General features: G+C 41.2%; 1 protein-coding gene across 1 annotated transcript in view; it reads right to left on the bottom strand.

The window, feature by feature from the left end:
- The window catches only part of agbl4 (AGBL carboxypeptidase 4), a 268,469-nt gene that overhangs the window by 78,135 nt on the left and 169,770 nt on the right, over positions 1 to 20,564 (bottom strand). The window contains exon 6 of the mRNA XM_035176609.2: positions 13,518 to 13,557. Within this exon, the coding sequence (XP_035032500.1) occupies positions 13,518 to 13,557 (40 nt within the window). The remainder of the gene's footprint in view (positions 1 to 13,517; positions 13,558 to 20,564) is intronic.

Genomic DNA, 20,564 nt, shown 5'->3' with positions numbered 1-20,564 from the left:
TTCCACACCCAAAATGCTCTTAAATCACAACATTTAAATATCAACTTAATGCTGTTCCTGTTGCCATGCGTTCATTTTTCAGTTATGAGAATTAAAATCAAAGCTGCTATTTATTTAATAAATACAATGACCTATTTTTGAATGGTGAGTAACTCAAATAGAACAAAATCTGCTCTGATTTGTCACAAGCTATTGGCCTGTTATTATCTGACCGTACAATGATTCATTACATCTGAAAGAAAAACTCTAGATAATATTTTAGCAATTTCTTTTTTTTTTTTCTGAGGGAGCAGCTGATCGGGTAAAGACTGGAGTCAGGACAGAAGCCAGACATCATGTCCTGCCTATTAGCTCCACACTGCCAGGCTCATCTATCTTTATTGGTCATCCATTAGCCTGCATTAAAGGGAGACACGGGATAATAGCAGTAATGATGCTGATGATGGAATTATACTGTGGGTACACACGTCATCATTGCAGCGTTACGCCTAGAATCAAAAACGGACAGATGGACGGACAGATAAAATAAAAACCCCTTTTGAGTTTGATTAGTTTGTGTGTCTATATATGTGACAGACAAACATCTGAAGAAAGTGAACACGTCGACATCTTGCAATTTAGCTAAAAAAAATGACTATAGCGCTCCGAGGTGTGTGCATTAAGTTCACGGCACGCACACAGCCAATCTAAACGCAGCACCTGTGCCAATCTGCGCAACGGACAGATGCTGGTACAGGTGCGTGCGTGATGATGGTTGGCAGACGATGAGCACCAACCTGAGCAGCAGCACCGTACACACACACACACACACACACACACACACACACACACACACACACACACACACACACACACACACACACACACACACACACACACACACACACACACACACACACACACACACACACACACACACACACACACACACACACACCAGACGCAGCAAAGTGATGATGCCAGGAATTAGACAGCCAGGACGGAGGGATCATTAAGGCAACTTTCTGGAAAGACGCTCTAAGATCAGGAAAAGCACCGAGCAAAATGAAGATATGGGTGTCTGGTTCCAAGATGATGGATTCAGAGGCGTGAGCGTCTTTTATGGGCCGCGCATTTCAACAATCAATCACAACTGTTTACAGTCCAGGGTATTGCCGTTTCCCTATTTTGGTTGGAGGCATCTCACCAGTCTTTCTCCTATTATGCCTCTTAATTAGCTCCGCATGAATTACTAATCAACCATGAAGAAGGCATTCACCAATTTAAAAAGTGATAGCCCATGAAATGAACAGCACAGCCTCATACAGGCACATCAGTTACTAATGCTGAAGAAGAAGAGAGACAAAGAGAACGACAGAAACACACACACACACACACACACACACACACACACACACACACACACACACACACACACACACACACACACACACACACACACACACACAGACACACACACACCTTATTGTGAATAAATCCTTCATTAACTATTTAGAATGGTATCAGTGCTGGCCCTGCCATCCTGCTGTGTGTACTCAGTGATCCACACAGGAGACATTGATCTTCTTCATAAGGAACATAATGACCACCAGAGAAATACTGATCATATTTCAGTACCAGTCAATTCAGTTCATTAGGGCCGCTTTACCTCCTGCTGCGGACCTGTATTGATCTTCCCAGTGTCACCAGACTGTTATTCTCTGCTAACTAGATAGGGAACTCACAAAACTGAAATTTATACAGTGGCAACAGCGAGAAGTGGAGTACACAGCACAAACAAACAAGCATAAAAATATATTAAAAAAGACGGAAGACTGCCCCATCTGTTTGAGAGCAAGCATGGACTGTCTGTCTCTGTGCCCTTTCTGCGTCGGCATCAAATGTCAAACATGACACAAGAAATCCTAAAAGTACCCGAGCTGTCCCTGGGTTTCAGAGAGAATTCTTCGTATGCCTTTAATACCTTTTCCACTGGCTCCTCTAATCTCCACTTATCTGGCAGCCAGGTGAGCCGCAGCACATGGCTGGTGGGCAGGCTTTGGTCTGTGGGAATACAGCTCATCTTAATGGTATTGCTCTCCCTTTTCCCCTCTCTTCCCTTTGCTTCTCGTGCCCCATCCTCCGGGGCGGCTGTCAGACTGGGTGTGGAGGCAGCCAGAGAACCTCAGCATTGCTGCTGTAGCTGACAGCAGGAAGCCGCTGGGATTGGACGGGAGACCGCAGCCGCCTGTCATGAAGAGGGGGCAGCCAGGCTTATAGGTGCACAGCATCAGACAGATAATAGCAGGTAAAACTCAGGCCAACCAGCAGCTTGTTCGTCGCCAGGGGATGCAGGACCCTTGGTGGTGGGATGGGGGGGTCACACATGGAAGGGTCAGGGTGTTCTCACAACTTGCGGCCTTTACCTAACAGACGCAGACCCCCACCCACGCACACACCAACAGTAGTCAAGGAGAGCCAAGGTCACAGATATCAAATCCCTCCACAGAATCATCCCTGCAGCTTACTGTACACTTGGCAGAGGTTAAGATTGATTTGGAGCTTAATGCCGAGTGTTGGTGCAGCGGCTGCACATCAAAACCCAGCAGACATCTTATTAGGTTTTCTTTTCGCCTTACTTCACTCTCTTTTATTGTTTTTGGTCTAATTTTTGTAGAAAGAACTGCGAGTCCCCAAACCACAATAACAACTGTTTATGTCATAAAGCATTTCCTGTGTAACTCCGCTGCACAAAATGCAAACACATTTTTATCTGTTTAAGCTAAAATGACAGTGACTTAAACTTAGTTAAATCTGTGAATAAATATATGAATCGCTTGCAATCACGCCACTAACTTTGAAAAACAACTGAAAGCACAATATCTCACAATGCATATTCCTCAACCAGGGCAAACAAACACGAGCAAGGATTCTGGCTTTGACTGTGAAAAAGTATGTCACATGTCATGTATCCCCTCTGCCGTCCACATGCAGGATGCCAGCTGATGTGACAATGGGAAACAAGTCTATCTCACATTTAGTTCTTTGGGGAGAAAACCGTCAAGACGAATCTGGCAATCGGTTGCTATATGACCTGAGACACACAGCCTGATAACCCGCCTTGTCGCTGAGCTGCCGCCACTGGGAGACAGGTACAGCAGATTTTAAATTTAAAGGTGCAATGAAAACCGGTTTTACCATCATATAAACCAAGCCTGCACAGGTTTGACAATGTTGTTGTTCAACAGCATTTAATTGTGCTGATGTTTGTTTAAAAACTCACTACATGTCTATTCTCCATGTTAATCCAAGCACTTTTATGTCATGCACTGCATGATACATATATATGTATACATACATACATTTACGAAACATTTCTGTTGAAAGTCAGTTATAACACTAGTTGCCTGGGATTAGTGAGTGAAAATATATCTATATCATTCATGGTCTCTAATAGAGGTCAGTACAAAGTCACAGGACAGCAGGGAAGTGTAATGAGCAGGAGAATTACCTGAGTTTAAAGAAGTTGGGCTAAAGTATCGTGCTGAAGTTTCCTAGGTAAAGACTGTGGATGCTTTCCTCTATAACTGAACCTGTCGGCTGCTGAGAAAGCAGGGCAACTAGGAGTAGAATATCCCTACAAAAGTCATTAATGTGTATAATTTACAATTATACATAAGGCACTGTTTATACACACCCATTGAACACGCATGCTCCACATGTGACGGAGGGGGCTGAGGCACAGACTGAGAAAAGGTTGTTTGTGACCTTGAGCGTGACAGCGAGGAATCTCCTGGCAACGTGCGCATACCTGCACTGCAGCTTGTGACGGTGAATATTCTGTTGTGAACAACTTAGCAGAGTGACAGGTTATCATATTAATAATTTATTAACAACAGGTATCCATAATGGTATGGCAGACCATGTTCTCAAATATTTAGCAACCTTAAAGCAAAGAGGATGCAAAAGGTTGTGAGTAAAAGTGGTGTGTAAGACAAGCGATGTCTTTGCTCCACTCTCTCCACACACACACACACACACACACACACACACACACACACACACACACACACACACACACACACACACACACACACACACACACACACACAGAGTCCGTAAAAAAACTCAATCCACCAGTCATAACACAGAGACGGAGTGGCATCAACCTCTATTATCTAGTCCCTATGCTGCTAACACAAAAGGCTCCCTGGAACAAAAATCCAATCAGTCCTCTCTAGGAGGATTTGCTCCACAGCAGTGCTCAGCAACACTGGTGGCTCTGCTGGTGACAAAGAAATAATCTCAGAGCCCGCAGCCTGTTTACTGCCTCCGTCACATCGCCCTTTTAGAGCGAGGACAGACACGAGTCTATACGCTTCTTCTGTTGTCATTTACTGTCCTCTGAGTTTAGCTCTCCCTCTCCCTCCTTGTCTGCATGCAGCAACATGAGACACATGGTCGACTGCGTGTACAGTGCATGAAATTACGGTGTTTGCGACATAGCATGTTTACTCTAAGCATTAGTAATAGCTCTGAAAAAAAACAAAACCTTCAGGGCTATAGAAAAGAGGCAGATTTTTAATAATTGTTTGATGACAAATATTTTCTAAATACTTTCAATGTTGTGTTGTCCCCCATAATCCCCCCCCCTCCCTGTTTTATTTTCTGGCTCCTATCTCTCACAGTCGTCCATTCTTTGCCTGCTAAATTATCACACTCATTCTCCATTCATTAGCATGCCGCTGCTTATTTAGCCACGCTGCTGAGAAGCCTTCAACAAAATCAACTGGAAAATACTCAATATGAGGCGGCCAGCACACCCCCGTCCTCTCCTCCCTTCCATCCTTCATCTCCTTCTTTGTTTGTTTGATTTTTTTCTTTAACCACATCAAAATGGAAGCACAGTCCCCCATAATGAAGAGAGGAGAAAGAGTAGAGGAGTGAGATAAAATATGCAAATTCACAGAGAAAGGATATAATTAGGGCAATAATAGGAAGAGTTGTTTTCACAGCTGCTCATTTACACAAATGCCTGATAGTAGTTTGGATAAATAATGTCTGTTTTTCCTTTATTTCTTCTTTTTCGGTGCCAAGTCTTCACTAAAAACAGATATCTGCAGCTCTACTACCAGAGAGCCAGTCAACCTTACAGTCCCTGAGCAACCCACAGATTTCTATCAGCTCAGGTATGTACCACAGGACTAGATAGTGAGCAGGAGGTTGCATTTAGGTTGTTTCAGACATGTCTTTCCTCTTTCCATGGGTCAATTCAGAGTGGAAACTACAAACCAGACTCAACCCAGTCTTCTCCCGTATCATCCAGTTTTATGTGTCTGCCTTTTTCTAAGTTTTGTCCAGCTTTTGTACATTAAAACCTTTACAAGAGGACACTGCATGGTGGGGAAAAAAGTGTCCTGAAGAGACAAAGGGCACCTACATCTTGTATATATGTGGTGGCGCACTGGCCAGCACAACGTGTGGCCCCCCCACAAATAACACAAAGGCCCTGCATTCCCCTTGTGTCGAAGCTGGTGTCAATGTTTACAACTGTAATGAGAGGTTAGAGCGGAATTAACTATTCCTCTCCCAGAAAGAAAAGATTTGCAGGAACAGCAATCAGGTAAAACGTGTTTTCTCATTTCCAAGTAAAGTTGTAATGCATCTCCTTTTTGCCAACCAGTTCCAGTTCTGTGACTTTGGGTCTGTCAGCGTGAGAGGGAAATACTACTGAATAGGTTTAATGAACACCAAGATATGCACATTGCATGTGAATACGCGTTCAAGGGATTGCAGTGGGAGGAGCACTGTGGTGTCAGGTGTGACTGTGGAAATGGTTTACATGACTCAAAGGTCAGGTGAGAGGGGCCATTATCGGAATTGTGGTTGGGGCCCAAGGGAGGTCAGGGCCAGCTTGGGGCATATCAGGTCAGTCATCTTCATTTATATAAGACTTTCCTAGTCTTAGTGACCACTCACAGTGCTTTACAACATGAGTAATGTTCCCCTACTCACACACACATTCATACAACGCTTCTATATCTAGCACTTCTAAATCACTCAGCCATCAGGGGCAATATGGGGTTCAGTGCTTTGCCCAAGGACACTTCGACACAGAAAAGCAGGGGATCGAACCATTACTGAACAACCAACTCCGCCCTCTGAACCACAGCTGCCCACAAAAGTCAAAAACAATTTAAAACTGAATAAAATAAATAAATGAATCACCCCTGTCCATCTCTTTACCAGCCACCAGCACTCAATGCTAATGTAAAAGTGGTACGGCAGTAAGAACATGTAATCAACTCCCACTGACCAGCCCCTCTTAAGTCACAAGCTTTCTTTCCTTGCTTTAATCCCTGTGTTTGAGTCAGAAGAATGAGCGAGAATAGCTCATGCTTGCTTCAAGTATTAAGGACAGAACAAGAGCTCCATAAGGAAGGCTGGCTTGATTTACTAATTTAATGGATTCTGTGTGCTGGACTTACTGTAGAGATTTAGCTGCCACTGGCTATTTTCTTTCAGGAGTCCTGCTGCAGTGTCACCAGTTGCGGATGAAAATTACATTTAAATATTCATGTATTTTTTAAGAAGTGAGGAGGTCGTCAATAGCATTTTAGAGAGCATTTAGTGAGCATGGCTGAAAGGGGCATAAAACACAGAGAAACTCAATGAAAGACTGAAGGTTTCTTATGTTTCAACTTAACTCAAAGGGAGAGCGTTGGGATTGATAAAGATCATCTGATTAAAATCTGTACACTTAAAAAGAAAAGAAATTGGTTCGCACAAGGGAGTTAACTTTAATTTTTAGTATTTCAAAAAGAAAAGATTAATCCTCTGTGTTCTTCAAAGTAAAAATAGTAATGGCACCAACACAAAGAGTTTAAATAACATTCCTGTGGTTTAGGAACATTTCGTGGGATTTAGAGGCAGGAGGGAAACTCTTACTGCACCAACACCACAACAGCCCTCCACGAGTGCAATTTACAGAGGGGCCAAGTAAAATACATCATATTCAAAACAAAAGGGTCACCACAACAAAGACATAAATACATGATATATAACTGTATTGTTTGGATGACTGCCCAGAGACTTTCATCTGAGGAAATGAAAGCTATTAAAATGGCTGAGAGGAGGCCAGGCTGCTGCATTGTGTAAATTAGAAAAAAAACAAGACTTTTCTGCAGATTTTTAACATGTTGTACAAATGTTGAAATGCGACATCTTGCTGCTGCCAGTAAAGAAACCAAGGCTGCACATAAAAATTGAGAACTAAAAATTGTATTTACTTTTACTTTTACAAGCAACAAAGGTTTTACCTCAGTCATAGTGTTGGTCCTCACAAAGTTTACTTTTTGATTTAGATGGCAGTTGCTTGGCTTGTTTCAGTTGACCAGAGTACGTTTTGTAGGAAGACAACAAGGTTGTTGTCCATGGCGGAGGTTATTTGCAGTAACTGGCTGAACCACAGCTATTTCCTAATAGTACATTTGTTTTTATTAACTGCTGCGAGGTACAAGGTCCACTATGTGTGTTAAAATGAAATAATAATAGATATAAAATTTCCTATTTACACAGTTTTGTTTTTTTAGTCTATTTGACTGATATGAAGTCATTATTTGAGCTTGTAATAACGGCTGATTCCCTGGATTATCTGCATCAGGAATATTGCAGCTGGTAAACAAATTTGCTGCATTGTGAGCGCACCGCACCTTCCTTTAGATTAATCATATTTACTTTGTCAATGCCTACTAGAATTGAGTATGTATAAGCAAGTAGGAAAGAATGATTCAGGAAATGATTCAAGATGAAGATGTAGCTGTGTGTGAATGTTTTGTACAGTCTTTGTGACCCTTTTTTCAAAAATATGAATATAAATTGAAATTTGTTGATGTGATTAGATGTGTGACTGTTTCGCTGTTGATGATTTTGTTTGGAAAATGCCCTGACGAGGTTGTTACCATGGCAACAAAAGGCTAAAATGATTATGTTTTTAATCATGTAGGGACCATCAGCTCCATACCAAATAATTGTGTTCACGCTCTCTGTATGCTCATGCCTTTATGATGTTAAATTTATATCCTTCAATTTCCACAGCATCGCTACTGTGTGTTTCATGAAAGACTCAGACACGGCTTTTGAATATGAGCAGCTGGCTGTGCAGAACGTACCTCCTGACCTCAGAGATATGTACAGTGGTTTTGTCTGGAGAGAGCAAAGCAGGAAGCACAAAGAATAACTGGAGAAGAAGATTCTCTAATGAAGAACATTTCTATTCTGCTCTGACAGAAACAGCAGGGAAATGGAGATACAAAGGGAGAAGTGATCGAGTGAAAAAGAAGAAAGTGAGAGCAGAGATCTGCGAACTGCCTATTATCTCCACACTGCTTCATTGCTTCAGATGCACACACATGCTGGAACGCGTCTGTGCGCAGAACCTAGCAGTGTGTGCACATGTACACACGCGCAACCGTCCTCTCAAATCTGCCCAAATCTCATGAATATGATTGACCTTTTTTCCACTGTAATGCTGAGAGCGCATCAAGGGGAAAGGAGAAACTAAACAGAGGCAAGCAGAGTTAATTCAGAACAACACATTATTGGGTTCTGACTGCAGATATGGAAAAGGACAATCTAATCGATAAGCCAAAAGAATGACAATGGCCTCTCGAATCAATGTCTGCACCCCATTTTCTCGCTGTGAAAAAGACAAAGCCCTCAATGCAGGTGTTTTTGTTGTTCTGTTTGCACCTGTGAGTGTGTGTATATGTATGTGTGTGTGTGTACCTGGCTGTTGTTGTGGTGGAACAGTTGCCAGGACTAATCATTATTTAGTTGTGGCGGGGCTGGAAAGGTCAGCAGTCTGAAATGTCAGGCTGTGTTCAACAGGAGCAAGATGCAGCCGTGTGCTGCTCAAGTGTCCAATTAAAGAGGGCCGAGTGAGGTTTGAGTGGGTCTGTGTGAGAGTCGGTATGCATGCATGTGTGTGCGTGTGTGTGGTGTGTGGTGGTGTGGTGTGTGTGTGAAAGAAGAAAGTAAAGACATACTGTGTTTTTGTTGTTTCTTTTCCTCCTGTGTGTATAATAACTGTATTTATATGTCAAATTTAAATTTAAGTATATATACACTTGTGTGTGAATACAGATATAAGTGTGAACCAGTCTTCAGAGCAGCTAAAGAATGCCATTATAAACACAGGCCTCTTTCCCTCTCACACGCAGCACCTTATGAAGCCACCTGAGCCTATTAGCTCGTTCACACCCGGTGATTCCCTCTGCTGTCCGTGCTGTGGAGACGAGACGAAGGAGGGAGCGACCCAACACCAAGGGGCAGAAAACAAGAGGACGGAGGCGATGTGAGAAAATAAGATCACTAATAAATAACAACAGATATCAGGTGTTGCACAGATGAGTCGCCCACAGCAGGGAGGGAGGCGCTTGAGAGGATGACAAGGAGCGAAGGAGCAGAAACTCCTGAAACCTGCAGGGAGGAGGAGAGGGTGTCCTGGCTGTGTTTCCCTATCGGAATCATTCATCCGAGAGACTCACCTGCTCTCCATACAGCCATCATAATAACCTTCACCATGTTCACTGTGTGTGGGTGTGCATGTCCACTCACCTAGCGTGAATGGTAATAAGCAGCAGGGCAGGATAAAATATGTCCGCCGAGTTAAGGATATAATAGACTCCCCTGAATAATGACCTGCAATAATTTACATAGCGAGCTGAGCACTACACAGTGTCGGAGGAAGAAACCTGGAAGAAAGTGAGGAGTAATAAAAAGCCATCTCAGGTCCCTCCACAGGTGAAAACTAAACCCTGAAGGAGGGAATTTCTTCTATGCAAACAATCATACGCTCATCTAAAAGTGCAATGAAAAGTCATAGAAGTATTAAGCTGTTTAAAGATTAATTTAATGGGATGGCATGGTGACTGTTTAAGGTAAGGTTGGTAGGTTGTTTCTGAAACACTTTTATCGTATTTGTCCAGATAGCCAATAATAAATAAAGTGAAAAAGGGGAAAAAGGCGATCTTGGGACCAAATTAGATAATTGGCTGACGTACCTGTCCGTCACTAACCAACCTGCCTGCCTGTGCGCACCCTGCCCATGCTCTCACTGTGCATGACTGCACAAGCATCACTGAAGAAGAGACGACAGCCAGAAGCTAGCGAGAGAGTTACAGAAAAGGTCGTCCTCTTCCAGTCAGTCAGTGCATGTTCATGTGTTTTGGGGGACGTAGCTTTTGAAAGTGTAGCCTACTCTTGCTCGCCTCTCCAGTATTACCAACCCGAGCTTTATCAAGACATTGCAATATCACCAGAGTAAAACTTTGGAGCAAACGGAATAAGTTATCAGGTTGTTGAGCCATTTATCTTACTTATGAGACAAAAGTCTGATGCTGCAGGCTGGCTAAAAACAGAGTGGACAAAATTGAAATAACCTTGGTGAGTACAAAGCAAAGCACTCAGTCCCCTTATTTGTTCTTATTTAGTAGCATGAGATTTCATTTTTTTTTCTTCTCACAGTTTATTCTTATAATGAGCTACTAGACAGACTTCTAAAGAGGCAGCTGCTTTCACAAAAAGAAACAGACTGGTTGTGACTGTCCTCTGTGTCAGTGACCCAGATCAACTTAAAATGCAAAGTCCCATTGAGCCGTACCCAGCCACAATAAAGTGAAAATAGTGAATAAAGATTCCCAAAAATGAGTACAGAGCTCAGTCATTGTGAAAATCGACAAAGTTTGGCACCATTGAAGCTTTCTCCAAGAGGTGAACAGAAATCCACTTATCCAGGAGGTGCAGGACTCCTCTAGGGAGATGGGAGAAACAAATATCTCTGCAGCGCTACATTATTCAGGCCTCTGTGTGAGAATAGCTGCATGAGTCACCTCTGAGAAAAACGCATATGACAAATATATTTCTCATTTTTTTACTGTTAGTTGAGGTGAATCAAAAACTGAAACTTGTACCTACAGTAAACATTGTTTTGAATTAATGTTTGACACAAGATCCATTTTAAGTTGATATATCGCATCTTTTGATCAACAGCCTGGGAACAGCAAACAGTCTGATGTCAGATTAGTTGATCTCGGTTGATGCATAGACATCGCTTCGTATAATAATCAAATCCTTTCCACCTCTTTCCTCCTCACTTGGTCGTAGAAGGTGTTTGTATATAAGTGTTCTCACATTCTCTCCCTTCTTCGCCCTTTGTCTCTTTCTGCTTGCCCTCTATCAAACTGTGAAGGCCAGGGGGCCCGAGGAACAGCTGCAAAGTAAACCTGCTAAATTAACCCAGTCTGCATGAGTCTCACATACGCATTATTCTAATCAAAGCACATTAGATCATCCAGCTACTTTAGACATATGGGTCTCTGCATCCTCCTTGCCGTCCCCATCTGTTTCTCCTCCCCGAGTTTTTCGAATTTCCTCCTCGCTCTTCATCTCGGTGGATCCCTCGCTTTCACAGCTGCCTCGCCAAGACACTGGCATTCATTTCCAACAGTGCAGCTACTTTCTGACACGTTTTCACATCCAGTCAAACTCGGAGCACCATATGCCTGCCTGATTACTAACATGTTACGAGTTTGAGGTGCGCACGGGGTAAAATTCAAACCACTCTGCACAAACTTTACACATATTTCTCCTACGCATACAGGAAATAAAATGAAACCCTGGAGAGTACACTCACCGCAATATGCTCATAGACAATATCTGAACATATTTCATCCATTTTCCATGTGTTTTCAGTGGTGCTCAAGTGTTTCTCGTCAGAGGAATTCAAGTAAGTATACGGCAGCATCTCAGTAGAACATAATAAATCATTTTAGTTGTTCTGATCGTTTGTTCAGATTTATCGTAGTAGATTTAAAATGTGTATTTATGATGGTATTAATTTTCATCTATGAAAAATGTAGCAAAAAACAGCAATCATAACTTTCCAAAGTGACATAATTTAAAGACCAACAGTCTAAACAGCAACATAATTCAATGACTATCATATACTGTATTACCAAGATCAATAATATCCTCAAATACGAGGATAAGAAAATATGTTGTATTTTTGCAGTAAATATATAGAGTGTGGAACGTGAGCGCAGAGCATTTCAGTCGTGTTTATGAAAGTCTTTAGTTGTGTATACAGGGAGAAGTCAGGGACATATGGACGTTTGGATGTTTAAGCCTCTTGTAAACACAGAAAGTAAAATGTGTTGACATGCATGGGAGTCTCTACATTACATCCTGTTTAGCAACTTTGAAACGCTAAGACTAACAAACAGACACAAAGACACTTCCAGAGACTTTCAGCACACACTCAATAAATCAGGTGTTGTGAATAGTCTCACACATGTTAAGAGTAAAATAAGAAAGTTGATAAAACTAATATTCGAATGAGATTAAAACAAACATATTAAATGGTTCCGATGTCTTCACCAACGCGGCGGAAAACTATCAGCCAAAATACCATCTGAAGATAATAATTAAAGTAAATGTAATACTAATTCAAATGTGACCCAGGAGAGGGTGAAAGACTTTTTGTTAAAGGGATAGTTCACCCAAAAATGAAAATTCACTATTTATCTACTCACCACTATGCTGATGGAGGGGTGGGTGAAGTCTTTGAGTCCACAAAACACTTTTGGAGTTTCAGGAGTAAACAGCGTTTAAGCCAAATCCAATCGAAATTTAAGTAAATGGTGACCACTTCTTCAAAAGTGAAGAAACTACAGAAAAAAATATATAACATGCCTCCATACTGCTCCTGTGGTGTTATCCTAGTGTCCGTAAGCCCCGACATTCAAATTCAACTTCAAACTCTTACTCCACATTTTCAGCCTAAATGTTTTCCTCCAGCAGTTGCTGCAGCAGATCTTGTCTGGTGAGAATTCAAGTATCGCTGTTTACCCCTGAAACTCCAAAAGTGTTTTGTGGACTAAAACACTTCACCCACCCCTCCCATCTGCATAGTAGATAATCAGTGAATTTTCATTCTTGGGTGAACTATCCCTTTAAAGTGTGTGAGAGTGGGTGTTTATTGAGATATTTATCTGACATGTAAATGTAGTTAATCTCTTCACTAAAGTCTCCCACATTCCTTTGGTGAAGACACACATATCCATACAAACAAAGAGAGACGTGTATACAGGTGTATACACACCTGCCTGCCCTTATGACATTCTGTGACAACACCTGAATTCATGAGTTCCCTGTCATCCTATTATAAAAGCTTGAAGGCAACTTTTTCTGACATTTAACACAAGCGACCGTCAAATTAGCAATATTTTACCAGTGCTCATTCCCTGAAGCTAATGTGCAGGTATGTGATTGTGTAGGAAAGACAGCAGGTAAGAGTTTTAGTTTGGATAGGAGGGAAAACCTTGGGTGCCATACTCTCATGTTTCTGTCACTTATCAAGACAAATAATAAAACATGGGATGTACAGTGATACTGAGCCTCCATCACAGCACAGTTTTATATCAGTGGTGTTGAAATAGAAAGGAGGATTGTGAGAGTGAAATCCTTAGATCACTTACCTGAGTTGGTGATGGTTAACAGGTCGAGACGCCGCTGTTGCTGGAATAAAAGAAGAGCAGACAGTTAGACAAATGTCACTGGAGATCATTTAAAAGATCATTTACATCAATTCTCAGATAAAATATGAGTGTGATTGTTACCACACATGCAGAACGTCATTGGTAAAAGGATTTATTGGAAGTTTCTCCTCACAGGGTTAAGGACAGAGGATGTCACACCTTGTACAGATTGCTAACACCTATTTGGCAAATTGTGATTTGTGAATATGGGCTAAAAAAATAACATTTAGTTGGTTGACTGAGCGTCTCTGTGGCCCTGCTCAGACCAGGTAGTAACATCGGTTTCAGGCCAACTTATCACAAGTGGACAGCTCTAAGTTCAGATGTGACACACCTAAGACACACCAAGGACACATTTGATATCCAGATGCTCAGATCCCATTCAGAGGTGGTCTGGGACGCATGAGTGAACACAAACATGTCCTGGGTTCTGACCTGCTACTGTTTCATAATGAAGACGATATATTTTTTTACACTATATGTTTCCTGTACATCGATTTACTTGTGGCCACCGCCACAATTTCATCATTGACCGCCTCGTACTGATTTTCTATATTTTTTTTACTATTTAAAATGAGTAAAGTCTTATTTTATTGTACAGCTGAGTGTTGCATATTGATTGGCTCAGCCCCCTTTTCATGGAATCTTCAACAGGTTAAAAAGCAACATTTACTCTGAACTGGTTTATCTGCATATAGACATCTGGAGACACATGAGGAGACACATTCTAATGCCAGGTGTGAACAAATGTTCACTTGTGACTGGATCACCTGAGATTGATGTTAACAGAGTCTGTGAATCATCTCTCAAATCTCATATCAGTTTAGTTTACTCAGAAATGATAACTTCGATACTAGGTTGATGGCAGTTAGCTTCAAATATGTAATGTTAAAAATGCATTTTTGGAAACTTTATGTTATTAATACAGTTTCATACTTCTTTCAAGTATGTTGACAGTGCTGTGATTATGTTGAGTGTTGAAGTTGTTCAACACCCAAGTGGCTTCCTCACCATGGTAATGTGTGTGTGTGTGTGTGTGTGTGTGTGTGACCTCATTGGTTTTGATGGAGAGTTTTTTGAAAGAGTGTGCAATTTTACACTTGATGTCTCCAGCAGCTGAGAAGAAGTCTAGAGGAGGTGCTAGCTGGCTTCCCCTCTCTTTAACCTGCTGCCTTTCTACGCACACGCACACACTCACACACTCACACACTCACACACTCGACTGTCGAGCACTGCAGTAATCAACACCCAGGCCCTCTTCATCTACCAGTCCCTCAGGAAACGAGATCTTCACATCCTAGGAAGGGAGGGCCTGCAAGCATGTGTGTATGACACACACAGTATGGCTAGGTCACAGTTAAAGCCAGCTTTTAGGACCAGACTTCATTAGCATTCGAGCACTATACTAACCAGTTGCTGAGGGGATAAGCAAAGAGACTCTCAACATACTTGGAGTCCTTCTATACCCACATACAGTGTTGCCTGGAGTGGAGCTCTCTGATAGGCTACTTATTTCAGCATTAAGCACAGGCTTTTACTCAGAGAGTGACTTATAATATACAACATGAGTGGAATGGGGTCCAGTAAGTGCAGAGATGGAATAACTTTTAACACAAGTTCTCAAACACTGTAGTGAGAGTAAAGAATGCAACGTGGAGAGTTATAGTGTTCTGACAATTATTGTATCATTCAAAAATAATCTTGCAAAAGACAAGTGTTTGAAATGAAGGTAAAGAAATATATTTTCAACTTTCTGTTGTATGGACTCATTTTGTAATTTGAATTTTCTCATTCAGTTCTGTTTTCTAATCTTGTGTTTGGATTTTGTTTTGCATATTTGTAATTTGTGGATTTATATTTGTTTGCACCTTCAGTTCATTATTTCCTGTTTTACTTTGAAACTTCTTTCCAAGTGTATCTCTCTTACTTAACTTCCTGCCTTTGTCTGGTTTCCCTCTTTCGTTTCACGTGTGTCTTGGTCCTTTGTGTATTTAGTCTCAGTGCCAGTTTTCCTATAATCTTTATTCCCCTGTGAGTTATGACCAAGTGAAGTTATTTGACCTTGCCTTTTTGCCTCTGTGTTTTGGATACCTCTACCTGATTTGATTGTCTATCTGAATCGGTTTAAATGTGATGTTGCATGTGACATAATATCCATATCCAGGTCCAAACCCTCAGGTCGCAAGCAATCAACAATGGCAGAACCTGTGAATTTATTCACCATCACATCTTTTTAGTGAGGCATCAATAAGGATTAAATAAAAAGGACTACATTTATTTCAGGGTTTTTTTCCGCAGCTGAGCAGGAGCACACGACTCGGCTCATTTAAATGACTTCATTTCGGGCTCCACACAGTTATTGCTTCTGTGCTAGTCTGGCTATAGATGTCATTAGGATGCACCGGGATTGGACAAACCTTGTTTCACATTGTGTATAATCTATTCCACCATCTGAAATCTGCTATTACAGCAGGGGACACAGCGCTGTGGCATCTTGAAAATAACAAAGCCTGGACCCGGAAACAGATATCACACATCACAACTTAACAACTGAATACCAAACTCAAATTAAGGTCATATAAGGGCTTTTGTGGCCCACTGCACTTAAGTTCTCCCTACATGTATTAGTATATTGTATATACAGAGAATATAAAGTATTATTGTGCAAGTAGTATTGCATTTCCATTAATTTGAGGGAGAAATTAAAAAAAGGTCAAATTCTAGGAAGCAGAGGCGAAGAGTCAGGTTATGATCAAAAATAAGTATTTTCTACCAGGTATTGTTCGACCTTATCTGTAATCAAAAGTGTTTATGGTTGAACAGCCACACTTGAAGTGAAAGCTGATTGCCATGTGCTATATTATCATATGGGGAGAATGGTGAACACTCTGTGTTCAGTTTATTGCGTTGCACTCAGTCGTTGAAAGGCTTCGTGCCAGAAACTGTTGTGTAACAGATGAAAAATGACAACGTGGGAGAGAAGCTGAAACTCTACCTTCCTTCTTTCTCACTACTGCACAGTTGGCCAATAACTACTGGTTTCAGAAAGTTACAGAAACATCCGCCCACTGAAAGGACGTTGAGGGGAGGGGTTTACAAAGCTATTCATAGGAGAGAGCAGTTTAGAATACCCTGCGATTCTGGGAAATATGCACCTATAATGTTTTATTTATAAGGTACCTGGTGCATGTTTATCTAATTTTAATTTTAAGTGTTCTTAAATATATTCATAGCTTTATACATTTCATTCTTTTTAAGAGTAAAACACGTCTGGTAAAATATCTGCCTGTACAACAAACTAGGGATGAAGGCAAATCTTACCAAGACAGACACATTGATTTTATAGATGAAATGGTTGTGAGTTAATGAGAACAACGTGGGAGAGGTGGAACTTCTCAGTGTATTGAGGATGTTGTGAGAAGCTATATGGAGAGATGCGATTTCAGTTAAGTAGTGAAGAGAGTTAAAGATGATTGTGTTCTGAGGAGGGAAGGTCATTCCAACATGTGGGATTCATTAAAAATAAAAGATAGATGCTTCACTTACATGCAAGGATTTGTGAGGTTGAAGTCAAGGTGCTTTGAAATAGGATTATTTGGATATTTAGCCTCGAGCCCAGTGTGATTTTTACCTCTCTCATGTCCCCATATACCAGCAGTGTATGGACGGTAAGTTAGCTGCGAGTGTCTCCAGTGCATGGAGAGTGGGTGGCCATGTAAGCAGTAGAGGTCACTGTGACAACATGAGACACAGACAAGCCGAGATCATACACTCCACCACCTCCACCTCCACACACACACACACACACGCTCCACCTATAACATCTAACGCTCTCTCACACACACACACACACACACACACACACACACACACACACTGTTACTACCACCTTTAGAGACAGCTGACTCTCTGCAGTCAGTCCGATCAGCAGGAATTTCTAACAACAGAGAAACAAAACTGCTGCTGAACCCCTCAAATAATTTGTGTACTCACTAAAAACACTACAATGAGATTTCTTCAGCAAAACCTACTATGTCTAACCATGAATCTCACACAACACAATCCTACATACACTTACAATTTATATTATCAATTTATAGTCATGTTACATTGACATTTTGTTTAAATGTCTCCTATTAATCCCTTTTTACAGATATTGATTTAAATTTTTTCATTAATCCTCTTCTCTACTGAAATGCACATAAATAGAGGAATACTGCATGCAGCACAAATAAACACAACAACATAATAATAGTTACCAATAAAACTAATAACACTTTCCTGCAATGGTGTTTATTATTAGAGAGGTTGATTCAATTGGATCGTGTAGCACCCTCTACTGGCAGTATAGATTTCTGCAAGTGAAGCTATGTTAGACTGAAATATGATCCATAATTTAAAAAAGTATTTCTCATTTTACGTTATAGTAGGAATGGAATCAGGGAAACATCTGTAAAGACACATCATACCCAAACCTTCTAAACCTGATGCCATTTTCAGATTTATTCTTCAAATCCTCACATTTCTAAATACACACACTGATGGAGACACGCAACCAGCTGTAACCAGCTGATGAAAAGAGCGAGCGCTGCTCAGTCTGCCAGTACTTACACAGATAATTAATCTGTAGTAGAGAATTACAACATACTACCACTGCTCTCACTTCCTGCTGCTTTTGTTAGTCCTCAGCATGGATAAGGTGCTTAGTGTTCTTTAGGCGGGAGAGAGAGAGAGAGACAGACAGACACACAAAGAGGAAAAGAGGGAGGATCTGACGCAGGGAGAATTACATTAGCAAAAGCATTCCAGGGCAGAAAATAGGATTGAATTAAACTTTATCAAACAGAGCCAAGAGCGGGGGGATCACACCCTGGTTGAAGCCAGCCCAGCGTGAGAGTGGCTGGCCACTGCTCACTCACTGCGCTGAGGACAACAACAGCTTAAACCAATGGTAGTGAGCATTAGTTATTAATTGATTGACTAATTTCCATGCATCCATTATCTTTACATTTTATCGAAGGATCTCGGGGGCTGGAGCCAATTCCAGCTGACCTTGGACAAGAGGCGAGATACCCTCTTGACAATTAGCCAGCCTACCATAGGGCAAACAACCAGAGACAAACAGCCTTTCATGCTCACACTCAAACCTATGGACTGTTTAGAATATCTGATTAACCCTTCGGACTGTCGGAGGAAGCTGGTGAGACAACCCGCAGACATTGGTAAAACATGCTAAAACATGCTAACTCCACTGCAGCACCTGTGCATACACACTGCAGGGTTTCTGGGTTTCACTACACTGGACGACACAATGATTTTCCGTATGTTTTAGTGTCTGAATGTTTGAAAAGCTACGATAAATTGAAGTAATTGGACTGACCTGATGCAGAACTCTGACAGGGTTAAATCATTATTTGCAAACGAACTGTCCGGTTCAAGTCCACAGGTGAAACTGGACCGGACCTGCCAGTTTTAGTGTTATTAGGTCAGAGAACGAGGAAGCAATAGGGATCCAGAGGTGACAGCTGCTCCAGCTGTTGCAGTAGTCTAGCCAGCCACTGTGGACTCTGGGGTCCTGTGGCTTGAAGCACAGTAAACAATAGTGAGACGGACCATGGGACTGGAGTTATCTTAGACAACAGCTTTATATGAGAACATGATTAAGGTTTAGTTTTCAGAGGCATATAACTTAAAGAGAAACCTGCTTCTATGCTGGGCTTCAAACCAATGTAAAATTGATATTCTGACTAAAAGACAAACTGCTCAGTTTCCCTGTGGAGGTGTTTATCAGATTCTCCTGTTATTAGTTTCTATTAGTATCTCTTGACTACTACTATCTTTTTAAATTTAATAAGTAGTCATCATTCTCACACCCGGCACCCCCCCCCCCTTAAACAAATCTATAATTTTCTAATCAGTATAAATAAAGTCATTAATAGAACCAATCAGCAGAGCCAATAGCAGACAGTGCCACCGTCTTAATCTGGGTGGGAAGAGTGAGAGGGTGGAGGGGTCAGTGGAAAAACCATTAATGCACTAAACCCCTACTTTATGACTAAATTAAATATTCATGCAAAATCTACCAGAAACCCATTTGCCAACATTTCCTCCAGAATTTACTTTTCATATTTGCTGATTGTTATCACACAGAAAAGAGAGAGAGTAAGTAGACAGAGAGAGGAGGCTGAGGAAAGGAGGAGGGGGTATAACTAAAATCCCAACCATCATTTTGCAGCTCATTTCAAATTAATTAAAGTCAATATGGCTAAATTACACTGCTGCAGCCACCACCCAATGCACAGTTTTCCGTGATGTAGCTGTGGGATGGAATTATTATTAAAGTGAACCATTAGCAGGGAAAGGGGGTTTATTCCATAAAATGCACTATTACTTTTATCATTCTGATTTTTATTGTTATTTCATTGACTGTTATAACCCTAATCTAATGTTGTACATGGAATCCAGCAGTGAAATAATTGCTCAAAGTTTAAAACACTGACATACTCTTTCAGTAGTGATGGAGAACAGTTGCTTATTTTCACAACCAGCTGCATTAGCATTTATCTCTGGAAACCTGCTCAATATTCACTCCTCTCACTTTCTGCCTGCTGTTTGGTGACTGAACTGGAAGTTTACAATGAGCTTGTGGAGTTTTCTTGCTGAAAACTATTCATATGAAAACAGTGAGACTGACCCAAAGTATTACAAGTTTAAAACCTGAAAACAAATAAAACAATGAGCTGAAAGATGCTAAAATGCCCCTAAGAGCTGTAGGAGACTGTCCTGTAAAAAAAAACCCAAATCAAATGTCGTCTGAGCAAGCAGCACATAATGACCAATAGTCACATTTTATTGTTGTCAACCTCTAGCAGCCGCAGTAATTATGACGGGAACAAAGGCAGAAGTAAGGTGATGTACAGAGCAATAAAGTCCCTGTTACGTGGAGGTTGGGGTGATATATGGGTTGACAAAGCACAGGACTTTCAC

The sequence above is a fragment of the Hippoglossus stenolepis genome, chromosome 14 (assembly GCF_022539355.2).
Source record: "Hippoglossus stenolepis isolate QCI-W04-F060 chromosome 14, HSTE1.2, whole genome shotgun sequence".
In the NCBI taxonomy this organism is placed as follows: domain Eukaryota; kingdom Metazoa; phylum Chordata; class Actinopteri; order Pleuronectiformes; family Pleuronectidae; genus Hippoglossus; species Hippoglossus stenolepis.
This window is presented reverse-complemented; position numbering and strand designations above follow the sequence as displayed.